This window comes from Rhipicephalus microplus, unplaced genomic scaffold (assembly GCF_043290135.1).
Source record: "Rhipicephalus microplus isolate Deutch F79 unplaced genomic scaffold, USDA_Rmic scaffold_16, whole genome shotgun sequence".
Taxonomy (NCBI): domain Eukaryota; kingdom Metazoa; phylum Arthropoda; class Arachnida; order Ixodida; family Ixodidae; genus Rhipicephalus; species Rhipicephalus microplus.
In genome coordinates, this window is record NW_027464589.1 from 9424787 (window position 1) to 9440597 (window position 15811).

The following is a 15811-nucleotide window of genomic DNA, read 5'->3' on the forward strand; positions in this document are numbered from 1 at the left end:
CCTACCCAGATTACTGTGGCGAAGCTAACCCAAACCTGGACCACCCATTCACGCTCAGGGAGCTGGAAGCTGCCTTAGCCACTCAATCTACCCGCTTGGCACCCGGTGAGGATGAGATAACATATTGTTACGCCTACGAGGGGTTTATTCGAAGCAGACGTAACGGTCGACTCGACGGTATACCGCAGTGAACGCGAAGCAGCGAGCTCTTGCCACGAACCGAACGTCTTCTTCTTCTGCTACCACCATGTTCCCCGCTACACAGGTGCACATACCTAAATTACACATGTGGTAACACTTCCCTCCGCGCAGACGAAGCCCACTGGGCGAGTCAAACAGTCTCTCGAGGAATAAAGCGCTTCAAACGTGCAACATGGACAAGTTCAGTTTTTGCAGACCGTCGGCCGTTTGAATGGAGACGCGCTATGCGGTAAACTAAATCACTGATACGGTCTGCAACAAGATAAGGTCCCGCATAGTGCGCTAGCAGTTTCTCGCTCAAACCGCGTTTTCTAGTTGGTGTCCACAGCAACACTAGGTCGCCGCGATTGTACGTCACGTGTCGGCGTCGGCGGTCAAAATGTGCCTTCGAGCGATCTTGCGAAGCAAGAGTGCGCAAATAAGCAAGGCGTCTAGCTTCTTCTGCCCGACAGATGATCTCAGATATGCAGGGATCACGGTGGTCCAAACACGGGAAGATGGTATTCAGGGTATGACGAGGTGGTCGAGCATATAGAAGAAAGAAAGGACTGTAGCCGGTAGTTTCATGATGAGCGGTGTTGAATGCATATGTGATAAAGGGTAGAATACTGTCCCAGTCCTTGTGATCGGATGCAACATACATAGACAGCATGTTCGAGAGAGTTCTGTTCGTTCGTTCAGTTAGACCGTTCGTTTGGGGATGGTATGGCGTAGAGTGCCGAAACCTTGAAGCACAGACACAAAGCATCTCTTCCATCACGTCTGCTGTGAATTGTCGGCCACAGTCACTGATTACGATTTTGGGAGGTCCATGTCGAAGAATTACAAAACGTAGCATGAAGGAAGACACATCGGCTGCAGTTGCCGATGGTATGGCAGCTGTCTCGCAGTACCGTGTTAAATGGTCGGTGCAAACGACTATCCAGCGATTTCCATCAGACGACCAGGGAAAGGGTCCAAGGAGGTCAATCCCGACTTGTTCGAATGGAGCTCTAGGGGGCGGCACCGGATGTAATCGCCCTAAAGGAGCACTTGTTGGGCGCTTATGACGTTGACACTCGTTACAGCTAGACACGTATTGTTCCGTCGTCTGGCGCATTTTGGGCCAGTAGAATCTTTCTTGAAGACGGCACAGAGTTTTCGCTGTGCCTAGATGACCGGATGTTGGGTCATCATGCATAGCCTGCAAAACATAAACGCGAAGACTCTTCGGAACAACCAGAAGATATCGTGAGCCGGTGTTGGTGTAGCTCTTTTTGTACACTAGCCCGTCTCGGATGCAGAAGCTCGTAGGCGATGATTTTGGTTTGGTCGCAAGAAGCTGTTGTACGGTGCTGTCCCTTTGTTGCTCATCCTTAAAGGTCTTGTTATCGGGAAATGGGTGGTCGAGTGATGCAATGTAGGTATCGAAGGTGTCCGCGTCACATTCAATCGTTGGAAGCGGCAGTCGCGAAAGACAATCTGCGTCAGCGTGACGTCGGCCGCTTTTATAGGAAACCGTGAAGTCATATTCTTGTAGACGAAGTGCCCAGCGCGCCAGCCGACCAGATGGGTCACGCAGGTTGACCAACCAGCAGAGAGAATGATGGTCTGTCACGACGGTAAAGGGGCGTCCGTACAGGTAGGACCGGAAGCGCTGCACTGCAAAGACTACTGCAAGGCATTCTTGCTCTGTGACAGTGTAGTTACGCTCGGACTTGCTGAGCGAGCGACTTGCATACGCTACGACGTGTTCTTGATTATCCAAGCGTTGAACCAGGACAGCACCTACACCAATACCACTGGCGTCTGTGTGAATCTCAGTGGGAGCGAGAGGATTGAAGTGGCGAAGAATCGGATGGGACGTCAAAAGAAACTTCAACTCCGAAAAAGCAGACTCGCATTCCGGGGTCCAGTCAAACTGCGCACCTTTCTGAAGCAGACACGTGAGCGGGTATGCGATATTGGCAAAGCCAGGAATGAATCGGCGAAAGTATGAACAAAGCCCCAAAAAGCTTTGCAGTTCTTTCAGCGAGCTTGGCTGCTTAAATGCCTCCACTGCGGCCGTCTTGGCGGGATCCGGTCTTATGCCTTCTTTGTTTACTAAGTGTCCAAGGACGAGTGTTTGGCGCTCTCCAAAACGACATTTCTTTGAGTTCAGCACCAAGCGTGCTTTGCTTAGACAGTCCAGTACGAGACCAAGGCGTGTGTTGTGCTCACAAAAGGTGCGCCCAAAAATTACAACGTCGTTCAAGTAACACATACACACTTCCCACTTCAATCCACGTAGAATGTTGTCCATAAATCGCTCAAAAGTTGCGGGCGCGTTGCAGAGTCCGAACGGCATCACATTGAATTCAAATAGTCCGTCTGTTGTAACAAATGCCGTCTTCTCCTTGTCTTCCTCGTGCATTGGAATCTGCCAGTAGCCTGACCTCAGATCCACAGACGAAAAGTAAGAGGCCGATGATAGACAGTCGATAGCATCATCAATCCGCGGGAGTGGGTATACGTCTTTTTTAGTGATGGCGTTGAGACGGCGGTAATCAACACAAAATCGCCATGTCCCATCTTTCTTCTTCACTAGAATTACTGGAGCGGCCCACGGACTACATGATTCTTGAATTACATTTTGCTTGAGCATCTCGCAAACCTGTTCATTGATCACTGCGCGTTCGGAAGGTGATACACGATATGGTTTCTGTCGGAGAGGTGTGTGAGATGTCGTGTCGATTCGGTGCTTTATACGAGAAGCAGGGAATGACGGTGAATCTTGCTGTGCGAAATCAAAAATACCAGCATGTTTGCGCAGAATACTCGCCAGTTCATTACGTTCCTTGGTGCTGAGTGACTTATCAATCATAGCCATAATGGTGGCGTCCCTGGCGTGCAGATTATCGCAACGGGTCTTATCCGGAGAATCATTGCTTTCTGCGAGGGTGGCAAGCGACAATACTTGGTGTTCACGAATCTCTGCAAGTTTCAGACCCTTCGGCAGCACTGTAGGTTCATTAGAGCAGTTAATCGCCCATAAACCAGTATGCCCTTGCGCAACCGATAATGTACAGTAGGGTATTAAAACTGTCTTCTTTATGCAACTGAGATGCACGGGCTCCACAGTTGCGTCAAATGTTTTCTCGCTTGCAGGTGAACAGGCAACAGGGACACATTTTGCAGACAATGGCGGCACAGTTGTGTCCACAGACACGCAAAGAGCACTTTCTTGAGAGGGCGAGTTTTCCATAAACGAAACTGGGATATCAGAATCTACTGTAATTTGTCCTGTGCGGCAATCAACAGTAGCCCCACATAGCTTCAAGAAATCGAGTCCCAGAATGACGTCGTGCGTAGTATGAGGGAGAACAGCAAACTCCGCGACAAAGTTCTGGCATGCCAAACTAACAGTCACAGTGCAGACAACAACAGGTTGTAACACCTCTCCGCTCACTCCACGAAACGTATCAGGACGATCCCAACGAAACATAACCTTTCGTCCAAGAAGGCGGGTGAAAACTAAACTCATCACTGACACGCTTGCACCTGTGTCCACCAACGCCATCGTCGGTACACCATCGATAAGCACTCGAACCTTATTTCTAAGCATGGAAGCTAACGGAGGTATATCTGTTGAAATCGAAGAATGTCCGGCGACCTCACCTCCAACGGCCGCGCCGGCTAGTTTTCCGTAAGAGGCGAGGAGTGGCGGCGCCGAGGAGACGGTGATCGGTTGGCACGAGGGGCAGGTGGTGGTGTCACACTGCGGTCAGAGGCCGGAGATTGGTTTCGTAGCGGTCCTTGGATCTCGTAAGACGCGCTTCCCGGGAATGTCGGTGCTCGGGTAAGGCCTGAACGGTTAAATCTCGGCGATCGGTCGTACCTTGGCGGCTGCCGGTAGTTGCAATACCTGGCAATGTGTCCTTCGAAGCCACAGTTGTAGCAGACTGGTAGAGGACGCTCGCTGAACCAATCCTGAGACCGCTCAGCTGTGAAGGGTCGGTGACGAGCTTGCTGAGCGGGGGCTGCCCACCTCTGTGTGGCGGGGCCGTGCCGAAGGCGTTGGCCATATCGCTGGTCGGCCGTGAATGAGTCACGACGTGGCCTCGGATTTCCAATTTCGCTGATGTCTGCCACACATACCGATGGTGGCAAAGTAGCTGATGGTGCCGCCGTGTAGTAGGGTGGATTGGTAGGTGGATGAGGAATGGTTTCGTCGACCCTACCACCTTGTCGCTGCAGCTCTTCACGCACAATTGCCCGAATAGTAGCCGCAAGGTCGGTGGGCGGGCTCACGTCGACGCTGGCAACCGTTGTCACATTTGCCAGCCTACCAAATTTCGGGGCGATGCGACGAGTCTTCAATTTTTCAAACGTGCGGCATTGGCGTTGGACGTCGGAGGCAGAGGTGAGGTCATCCCTGCCTATCAGAAAATTGTAAACGTCTTCCGCTATGCCTTTCAATAGGTGTCCGACCCTGTCTTCTTCGGACATCTGCGGGTTTATAATCTTGCAAAGCTTAAGGACGTCCTCTATATAAGCAGTGCAGGTTTCTCCAGGAGTCTGGGCTCTTCCAGCAAGAGTCCGCTCCGCGCTTTTCTTTTTTGAGTCGGAGTCACCAAAACACTTCTTGAGTTCTTAAGCAAAAAGAGCCCATGTTGTCAAGGACTCTTCGTGGTTTTCATACCACATCAGTGCAGTGTCCGTGAGAAACAGCGCGACGTTTTCCAGCTGATCGATAGAGTTCCAGTGATTGTACCGGCTCACCCTTTTGTAGTGCGTTAACCACGCGTCCACATCTTCTCCTGCCATTCCCGCGAACGGGCGGGGTTCCATGTAGTGATGCCGAGGTGTAGTCAGTGTAGATTGACGCGAAGTTGAGGCGGTTGATTCCTGACCTTCGCTCTGGGTCATGACGACTGTTGTCGGCGGCAGACCGGCAAGACGACGGCTCCGGCGAACTCCGAACAGCTGTGGCTCCGTGGTACGTCGACGTGTCGTACCCAGCACCTCCACCACTCTGTTACGCCTACGAGGGGTTTATTCGAAGCAGACGTAACGGTCGACTCGACGGTATACCGCAGTGAACGCGAAGCAGCGAGCTCTTGCCACGAACCGAACGTCCTCTTCTTCTGCTACCACCATGTTCCCCGCTACACAGGTGCACATACCTAAATTACACATGTGGTAACAATATACTACACTACGTAATCTCCCCGACAACGCGAAGGAATTTCTCTTACACACATTCAACGAAGCATGGAACAGCGGCTGTACTCCAAGCTCTTGGACATCCTCTCTAATTTGCATGATTCCGAAGCCGGGCAAACCTCCATCTCTCTCTAACCTTCGCCCTATCTCTTTGACGTCATGCATTGGCAAGACTCTTGAGCGAATGGCCTTGACTCGACTGTCTGATTTTATTAAGGCGAAAGAGTTTTTCCCTCTTCTTTTTGGCTTCCGACGCCACGTTTGTGCGCAGGACATGTTTTTTGTTCTTCAGCATACTTTTCTTTCACCTTCTCGTAGTCAGATTCATGCGCTCGTAACCGTCGATGTACGGAAGGCATTCGATGGCGTGAGTCATGACCACATACTCGCTCAGCTCTCCTCCCTGTCATGCGGCTCCCGCATGTATTCTTACATCCGATCATTTCTTTCCAATTGAGTTGCTCGCTTTAGAGTCGATACTCATTTGTCTAACCCACACTCCCTCCCCCGCGGCACTCCTCAAGGTGCCGTACTATGTCCTACTCTATTTAATATGGCTATGACCTTCCTTGCCTCCCAACTGTCCCGAATACCTGACCTCCACCATATTTTTTATGCAGACGACATCACTCTCTGGTGCACGTCTGGATGTCCCGGCCACGTGCAGGATACTTTGCAACGTGGCCTGGACCTTATCGCTTCTTTTCTCGCTACTGCTCGCCTGTCCCCTGCACCGGAGAAATGTGAATTAGTTTTGCTAAACCGGTCTGCGTACCAGCGCTCCCACAATACCCTCATCTTCCTACATCTTTCTAGCTCTCTCATCTCCACTGTTCAGCAATGCAAAGTTCTTGGCTTCCCTTTGCATGCGACAAAGAACGCGCAGACCCTACATCACGCTGTAAGGACTTGCCTTTCGGTGACCCACCTCCTGCGACGTGTTGTCACTCAACAGTCGGGGCTCCACGAGGCTCATGTGTGCCGGGTTGCACATGCGCTTGCCCTCAACAAGTTGTTGTACTTTGTACCCTACGTTCATTTCACCCAAACGCAACTCAACACACTCGAAAGAGCTCTATTAGGCCTCTACAAGGCAGCTCTAAACCTCCCTGCCACTACCTCTACCACTAAGCTCTTTGCCACAGGCCTCTTCCATTCATTACGTTCTCTTATTTCTCTGCACCACGACTCTCAGATTGCCCGTCTTTCTCTCCCTCGTCAAGGCCAATGGCTATTAGCCCAAGCCGGTATCCCTCACATTCCCGTTTCCGTTCCCACCTTGCCTTCTGCCGCGAGCACCGCTGCTTCTAACCTTCGCATCCTTCCCCTCCCATCCAATATCACTCCCGTTCTTCACGCCGGCCGGCGTCATGCGGCAGCACAGCATCATTCTCCTCCTCTCTCTACACAGGGAGTTGCCTACACGGATGCCTCATACATGGCGCCTCGGGGCTCGTGTGGCTACATTACCTACCATCCAAACCTTTCGGCACCTGACACGCACGCCAGTGGGCCATACTTACACCCGCCAAATGTACTTTCGCTCGAGGTCCTTTCCATGGTCCACGCCATGCAGTCATTTTCCTCCCTCCCTTCTCTCCCCGAGTACACGATTTACTCAGACTCTCACGCCCCCATCCGTCACATACAGAACAACACGTTGCCCCCTGCTCTTCAACTGGAGGTCGAGCGAGCGGCCTCTGCTCTTCAACCCTCCACTGTCTTCCTCCACTGGGTTCCTGGGCATTCGGGTCATAACGGCAATGAGCTCGCTCGTGAGCTTGCCCGCGATATATTGCACCGGGCACCGTTCATTCCCTGGCCCACACCTTCGGAAGACAGCGAGAGCTCCGCGAATAACGATGGGCAGATCTCCTTGCGTCACACTATCAAGGACGTATATCTCCAGCTCCGGCTCGACAAGCGTCTTTACCCTTCCCCTCATCCATCACTCACTGCGCTCGAGGCTCGAACTCTACGGCACATTCAAATGAACTGCCCGATAACCCCCTCTCGCCTTTTCCTTTATAAATATAGGTCTAACCCCTGCTGTCCTAATCGCCCCTCCCCATACGCTGACCTGTCACACTGCCTGTTTTACTGCCCAACTGCTCAGCAATCCAGCTATTACCCTCCCCCATCCCTTTCCATCACCTCCTGGCTCGACTGGATCGGCGCCGAAGGGGAAGAAGAACAGCGTCGACTGGTCACACAGGCGGTCGAAATGCTTGGCCTATAAATTGTGGCTGAATAAAAGTCTATTATTACTACTACTACTTATGCCGTTCGGTCTTTGTAATGCACCGCCATTGTTCAAATGATTTATGGACACAATACTTCGAGGATTTAAATGGGAAATTTGTTTGTGCTACCTAAATGATGTGGTGATTTTCGGCACCACACTGAACGAGCACATCAGACGTCTCAGTCTTGTTTTGGATTCTATACAACAGGCCGGCTTGATCCTAAACTCTGAAAAATGTCGGTTTAGTGAAACGGAGACATTAATACTTGGACATGCCATTGACGAAAATGGAGTAAGGCCAGACCCATGAAAAATCGAGGCCGTCAGCTCTTTCGAATCACCAAAACCGGTGCGGAATTGAGGAGCTTCTTGGGCCTATGCTCATATTTTCATCGTTTCGTTTCGAGGTTCACCGACATAATGAATCCCCTAACATGTCTTCTTCAAAATGACATCCCTTTCAACTGGACTTTAGCTTGCGACGATGCTTTCCACCAGCTAAAGTTTCTGCTAACGTTGGGGCTCATACTGCGTCACTTCGATGCGTCCTTGCCAACAGAAGTGCACGCTGATGCTAGTGGCATCGGTGCTGTACTTGTGTAGCGTCATCCAGGAGCTGAGCACGTAGTGGCTTTTGCCAGTCACTCTTTCAGCAAAGCTGAGTGCAACTATACCGTAACAGAACAAGAATGCTTGGCAGTTCTTGCGGTACCCAAATTTCAACCGTATATCTATGGAGATCCGTTCACTATCGTTACTGACTATCACGCTTTATCCTGGCTGGTGGATCTTCTTGAACCGACTAATTGACTGGTGCGTTGGGCTCTTGAATTTCAGGAGTACGACTTCAGGAGTACGGCCACGCAGTTGCCGACTGTCTCTCCCGCTTTCCCCTGAAGACGACTGAATGTGAAGACAGATTTGACGACTGTTTTGCCTCCATTTCTTTCATATTCCCAGACTTAATTACTTTCAAAAAAAAAAACAAGAGGCTGATATTAGCTTGGAGCCATTACTTGTCGCCTCTTCGAGCCCCCCATCTGCTTTTGTGTCCGTGACGGCCTTCTATACAAGACAAATTATTCGGCTAAAGGCGCACGCTTTCTTCTAGTCGTACCACAGAGTTTACAATTCGACATACTGAAAGCGAAAACCATGCACGACAACGATGACAGCTGGTCATCTGGAGTTCATCAGAACTTTGATTAGGACACAAGAGCACTTTTAGTGGCCCAGAATGCGGGACACAGTCAAGCACTGTGTCGCAAGTTGCGAACAATGCCAACGCTACAAGCGGCCTACAACTCCTCCGCCAGGTCTTCTCCATCCACTGCCACCTCCTCATCTACCATTTGATCAAGTTCGCATCAATATTTTGGGCCCATTTCCACGCTCCTCTAACAACAATCTATGAGTGATAGTATGCGTCGACCATTTGACTCGTTATGCAAAAACTGCGGCAATACCATCCTCGACAGCAGCGTGCGTGGCCATGTTTTTGCTTAGATTCATCATTCTTAGGCATGGCCCTCCCAGAGTGATCATGGTCGTCAGTTCGTTACGGACGCCGTCGAAGACCTAGTTCGTCTGTGCAATTTGCAGTTCCGCCATTCATCCCCTTATCACCTTCAGACGAATGGGCTGGTAGAACGTACAAGCAGAACTCTGACTAACATGTTGGCCATGTACGTATCATCTGACCACAACGACTGGGATGACATTCTCCAATTCATTACCTATGCGTATAACACGGCCAAACACGAGACAACCAATTACAGTCCTTTTTACCTCCTTTGCACAGGTTCCCTGTTAAGCTGCATCGATACTGTTCTACCATTTGACTTCCATAGCAACTACTCTGTCTCCAAGACACTCTGCCTAACCGAAGAAACTCGACGTATTGCCGGTCTTCGTACTGTGGCTTTGAAACACCGATCGAAAGAAAGCTATGACAGCCGCCATCAGTCTGTCACACACTGCAAAGGAGACTTTGTGTATTTGTGGATGCCACAACGTAAATGAGGCCTATGCGAGAAATTTTTATCCCAGTACAGTGCCCCATTCGTCATTGTTGATTGCTTGAGTGATTTGACATACATGATAGCACGGCTTACATCAGCTGGCCATTGGTCAAATCGAACCCAGCTGGTACATGTCGCTCACTTGGCTTAGGGTTCCACCTTAAACCAAGTAATTCATACTCGCCCAGCAGGCTTGGTCTGGGAGCCGGGAAATGCAACGGGTATGAGCCGAGAGAGGAGGAAAGGAGGAAGATGTGAACTGGTGCAGGTACCGACACCATTAATAAACACCCTTCTACTTTAACGTAACAATATGAATATCCGCAGGGTGCGAAAGTGCATGCACAGCTGAGAAACAGGAAGTCTTTGCATGGGCCATTAGTGATTACATTAGTAATGAATGAACGAGCTGCACACGTTGTGTCAGTGCATATCCAATAGCACTTAAATTTCGAATAAGCTCTTAGCGAGACTAAATATTCGTTTCTGAATATTCGAATAACCGGATGCACGTTCATTCAAATCGGATAAGCAGAATTACAGTTTCTTTAAATCTGGATAACCGTGTTTTAAGGCCAGATTCACTTTTCTCTGGTTTGGTGGATAGTTGCAAGCCCTATTAGAATGTGCCAGATATCTGCAACAACAGTTCTGTGCTGCCCCAATAAATCTTAGTGATTCAAAGTGGCTCCACCAACCTGGTCTCAATCTAATGTTGCCTTCAAATGTTTGCATGACGATGCGAAGCACTTTCCAAAATGCTAGCAAGTTTGGCTACTTTGCCAACACACTGAAAAAAATTAGTATGTTAGCCTATTGGTTGCCTGGTGCAACAGAGTTATTGGTCAGTCACTATTCATTGCATGTTACCATAATGTGGTGTCGCGTCACTAAAATTTTTTGTTACACTTCCTACACAGTGACGTCAGTGACAGTCGCACCAGCGAGGGTTTTCAACCACAAGAATGAACATTTAGACACACTTTGGAAGTGAATTAAGATATGCTCTAAACATTTGCAAAGTTCAACACTTTGTGCTGAGTGTCCTTGCGTACAGAGGAAAAGCCTACAAAAGGCATTTTAGGGCCTCCAAATTTGGTGGCACCACCCAATCAACATGGTGATCAAGGTGCTTCAAGAAAAGTTTCTGAAAGCGCTTTAAAGTTGGAGAAATGTAATATTTAATTGCTGCCTTCCTGATCACTCTTTCTGCAGTAGAAAACATTGTAGAATACTGAAGACATTAGTTATGACTACTTAAAGATTAAACTAATTCTTTAATTGGTGGCAACAGGTAGTTAGTTGATTCAATCAGGGGTCCTTCCTGTGAAGAGCCCACTGTTGCTTTGACAGAAGTAAAATTCTTCTGCATAATTGCCGTCACCTTGTGCGGTTTGACAGTATGAATGCGCAGTGTGCGACTGAACACCTAACTGAGCGAAAAAACTGAAAGTAGTGCTGTGCTCTTAAATGGCAACTCCGGCAATTTTTATAGGTCAATGGATCTCAATCAATTTCACTGGGTGCGTTCTTTTGCACATTTCATTCATTTATGCCAAATTACATGCATTAGAGACGCACTGATTGTTTGCACATGAATTTTACAGATTGCCTCGAAATGCTCACCTGGCTTGCTGGAATAATATCCTCCGAATAGATGCACAGAAGTATAATCTGGGCATTAAGGCTGGCTTTTAACATCATGCACACACTATTTGATGACTGAAGACCTAAGGTACGACGTGGCAATACAGTCTACAACATTAAAATGCTTCGACCGAAGGTTTGGCAACAGTCTTGATTATCTAGGGGACTACTGCCAGCTAAGATTTTCAAGCGCAGAGGCAATGCCTAGAAAATGTTTAGCACAACTCTGAGGCCTTCTATAAGAAAATGTTAACTCTCCTCCATTTTTTGGAAATGATTGCTCACTAGAAGGACACAGTGTGCCTTTTCAGTTGACAGCCACATTTTCACTGTCTTGTTCTTTTTTGTTGTCTGTGCCTACATGACTCACCTTCTTTCTTGTTGAATTTAAATCAACTGGCTCAATTTTATGTGGTGATGTGCATACAATAAACACAAAAACAAACGCAATGAATGTAAATGTGGGTCACTTTCTTAATAAAGTACAGGTAATCTACTGCACCCCTATCACTACCGCAGCAACGAGAAAGTTGTGTTGGCAATGGTGTGGAAACTACCTCAATTGAACTGAATTGTGAATTCACTCAATTGTGAATTTTCGGTGATGTCAATGGGTGATTGCTGCTTCTTTTTTACGCATTATGTTCATTTCGTGTTACAGGGTTTTTTTGCATGTATATATTTTCTTTTGCTTTGTTTTATCACTTGTTATAATTCCCCTCCTGCTTGGGCCAAAGCATTGGCCTGTGGTATTTCTAAATAAATAATGAAAATAACTAATCCAGAAGTGGTCTTACTTTCAAGATGGAAAAAATTTCACGAGAAAACCAGGGATTGAGAGAAAGCACGACATGCTAACTAGCATGTAGCCCACCAAGGCATGATGCTAGAGTACACGGTAACCAGACTGTCGGATCTTCACGCAAGTGTATTAACATGCCGATGTAGCGAGCGCTGGCAGTGTACCAGTTTTCTTTGCAGCTGACACTTATTATCTCTACCTTCATTCATGCACTGTTGCAAAGTAAAATGCAGTTGGCTTTCTCGAGCAAGTGCACTTAAACATATAAAGCACAGTTAATCCATATGAACTATGGGTGCATTAGACGACGAGACTGCTAAACATGCACAACACTTCTATGATGCATTACCTGCATAGTGCACAGTGACGCCTAGTATTATTGAACAACTCTGCTAGTATGTATGCCGTACTCGGGCTACGTAGTATTGCAAGCAACAAATGCTTTTTTTTTCTAAGCTTTAGTTTGTACCCACTTTTAAACACACAGACAAATAGAAGACTGTTTCGAATGAGGTTCAGCTTTTTCATTTTTTTTTTCTCGCTTGTCTAGACTGCATCAGCATATCGTGGTGCATACAACGCCTCTCACCACCTACGCTAAATATATCCTTTGTTATTTTGGAAGCAACGAACAGAAGAGTTTAAAAACACTGCTGGCACCAATTGTTCTTTGCGCAGCTGTACCCGTCACAATCAAACATGCTTTTTCGGCAGTACGCACAAGTGTTACGTGTCATAAAATTGGAAAGTCCACTGCAAAATAAACTTTAATTTGTTACAATGCAAAGCGATACAGACCACGGCATCGTGGTCTGCATATATTAAGGACATGGGGAAGGTTTCGAAGAACCACAACTCTGCGCGGCAACCGAACATAATCGTACGAGTCGAGCAGGCAATGTAGGCTTAATTACAACACACTTTCACATACCTCTGGGGTCAGGCAACATACTGGTGGGCTGAGTCCACAATCAATGGTTCACATTCTTTGCCACCACGCCTGGCGCAGACTTCCTTCCTCCAAGGCCACAAAGAATTCATCTTTCATGTGATCCGGCATCCCACAATCGCAATATGCGCAAGCAAAGCATACGGCTGTGCAGGCGCGTGCGCGATGACCCCGCACATGCTGTCATTACGGCGTAATCTTTACGCATTTACACCTAAGATTACACAGCGCGCAGGCATTACACAGAACACTAGAGAAGACAACACCAAGCAGTGCTGCTGCACTACGCTGTTGCTTGTAGCAACGTTCGCACAGCTGACACCAGAGAACACCTCTGACACAGCGAGCAAACGAAGAGGGAAAAAAAGCAGTACGAAACAGGGGCGCGGTCGAGTTGCATTCATCTCCCGTTTCTATGGTATGACATTAGAGCATCTTCTGCTGAAGCAGCGAATCTGCGTGCAGGCGCGGTTGCTAGCTTTGCACCTACTAGAATTTCCTGGCATAGAGTTTCACAAAATTAACTAGAGGGGTTTACTTGGGAAGTAAAAACAGCGCAAAAATATAGACAAGGACAGTGGAAGAGATGACACCACGCTCGTCTCTTCCTCTGTCCTTGTCTATATTTTTGTACAGTTTTTACTTCCAAAGTATGAACCACCAACTAGCCCAACTTTCGCTATTATTGTAACTAGAGGGGACTCTGGCGCCGCGATCGATCGTTCAGCGACCATGGGAATGATGGCAGTGACTGCTACGACCCGGTAAAAATAGCGCAAACGCTATTTTTACCCAACTTGGCTTGGATCTGTACAAAGCTATGGCTTTTGGAGAACGGTGGGTCAGGCAACCTGAGGTTCTCAGCAGAATTAAATCCGGGTTTCTGGGCATATTTTATTTTTTGCGTGTGGCATGCTTTGGCTTTTGGTTAACACTGAATCAGGCAACCTCAGGTTCTCTGGGCGTGTGTGGGATGAGCTGTACGCGATCGCAAGCTGTATACACATTCGTGTTGTGCTGAACGTGTGCTGATTGTGGTGTCCTTGTGGTGGGCGCGAGCACATAGATTGTGGGATCAGCTGTGCGCGATCGCGAGCTGTATACACATTTGTGTCGTGCTGGAAGGATGAATGGATGGATCGATGTGGCTGTACCCTTTAGATCGGGCAGCGGCTAACGCCACCTAGTCGTAATACTTAGTAAACTAAACACTAGATTAATCTTTTTTTCCCCCTTTAAATAGTGAAGTTGAAGACGTACTTTGCAGTGAAGGGTTTAATTTTCACTCGTGCCTTGACTTTAGCCACCAATCATATAAGCTCCTTCTAGTTAAGTCTACCCGCTTAAAGTCTATTTTGCTCTCCCTGTCCCTAAACCCCAGTGCTTTGAAAAACCCTGTGCCATTATCCTGAACTATGGGGTAAAGCCCTTTACAAAACAGTATCAAGTGTTCGACAGTTTCCTCCTACTTTCAACATGCACTGCATACCGTGTCCACCGCTTCGTATTTGACCCGATATGTCTTTAATCGCAATACTCCCGTCCTGGCCTCAAACAGTAGAGAACTACCCCGAACATTATCATAGACCCTTTTCTAGGCAATTTCCTGCTTAAAAGTTCGATAGATATCTAGTGCGGACTTCTTGATCATGCCAATTCTCCACATGTCAGTCTCGGTTTCCTTCACTTTCTTCTTAACCGATAGTTCTTTTTGGTTTGGCCACCTGCTGTTTTCTAAGTATTTACCAGTCAATTTCCTGGTTCGCTTCCTCCATTTTGTATCGAGATTCTTCATGTACAAGTAGCTGAAAACCTTCCTAGCCCAACGCTCTTTCCCCATTTCTCTCAATCGTTTCTCAAATTTTATCTTGCTGCTAGCTTCCCTGCCCTCAAATGATGTCCATCCCATATCACCTTGTACTCCCTGATTTGGTGTATTCCCGTGAGCTCCTAAAGCAAGCTTACCTATTCCACGTCGCTTAATTTCTAATCTTGCTTGAACTTCTGATCTCATGCACAAGACCGCATTGCCGAACGTCAGCCCAGGAACCATGACCCCTTTCCATATTCCTCTCACAACATCATACCTATTGTAATTCCACAGTGCCCTATTTTTCATGACTGCTGCATTCCTGTTACCTTTAGTCGTCACGTATATTTCGCGTTCCCTCAGATACTCGGTCCCATTGCTTATCCATACGCCCAGATATTTGTATTTATCTGTTATCTCTAGCGTGACCTCCTGTATTCTAAGCTCACTACCTTCGTTGTCATTGAAAATCATGACTGCTGATTTTTCCTTCCTGAATCTAAAATCTAACCTATCTCCCTCATTGCCACAGATGTCCATCAATCTCTGCAAATCTTCCTTGTTGTCGGCTATTAGCACTATATCATCTGCGTACTTTAATGCTGGTAGTGCCTGATCAATGAGTGTTCCTTGTTTGACTAAAGAGAAGTTGAAGCCCAGTCCACATCCCTCTAATTTGGCCTCTATTCCTTGTAGGCACATCATGAATAATAAGGGTGACAAGGGACACCCCTGCCTAAGCCCCCGTTTTACTTCTGTAGGCTTGGATACCTGTTTTCCCACTTTATAACTGCCGTGTTACCATTATAGATATCCTTTAGAAGATTAGTGACTTCACCTTCCACACCTAGTGTGTCCAGTATTCTCCACAAGCCCTCTTGAACCACGCTATCGTATGCTCCCTTGATATCCAAAAATGCTAGCCACAGGCGCCTGTGTTCCTTTTCTGCTA

At 47.8% G+C, this 15811-nt stretch overlaps 1 protein-coding gene across 6 annotated transcripts in view; it reads left to right on the plus strand.

Moving 5' to 3' along the window:
• The window catches only part of LOC119166668 (uncharacterized), a 142710-nt gene that overhangs the window by 13109 nt on the left and 113790 nt on the right, over nucleotides 1–15811 (plus strand). For 2 of the 6 annotated variants that reach the window (XM_075883374.1, XM_075883375.1), the window contains exons 3-4: nucleotides 10–105; nucleotides 11259–12078. The exons of 2 other annotated variants lie outside the window; for them this stretch is intronic. In XM_075883374.1, the coding sequence (XP_075739489.1) occupies nucleotides 10–78 (69 nt within the window). In that variant the 3' untranslated portion in view covers nucleotides 79–105; nucleotides 11259–12078. Of the gene's footprint in view, nucleotides 1–9; nucleotides 12079–15811 lie in introns of those variants that run through there. 2 more of the 6 variants (XM_075883373.1, XM_075883377.1) reach the window with 2 other exon arrangements.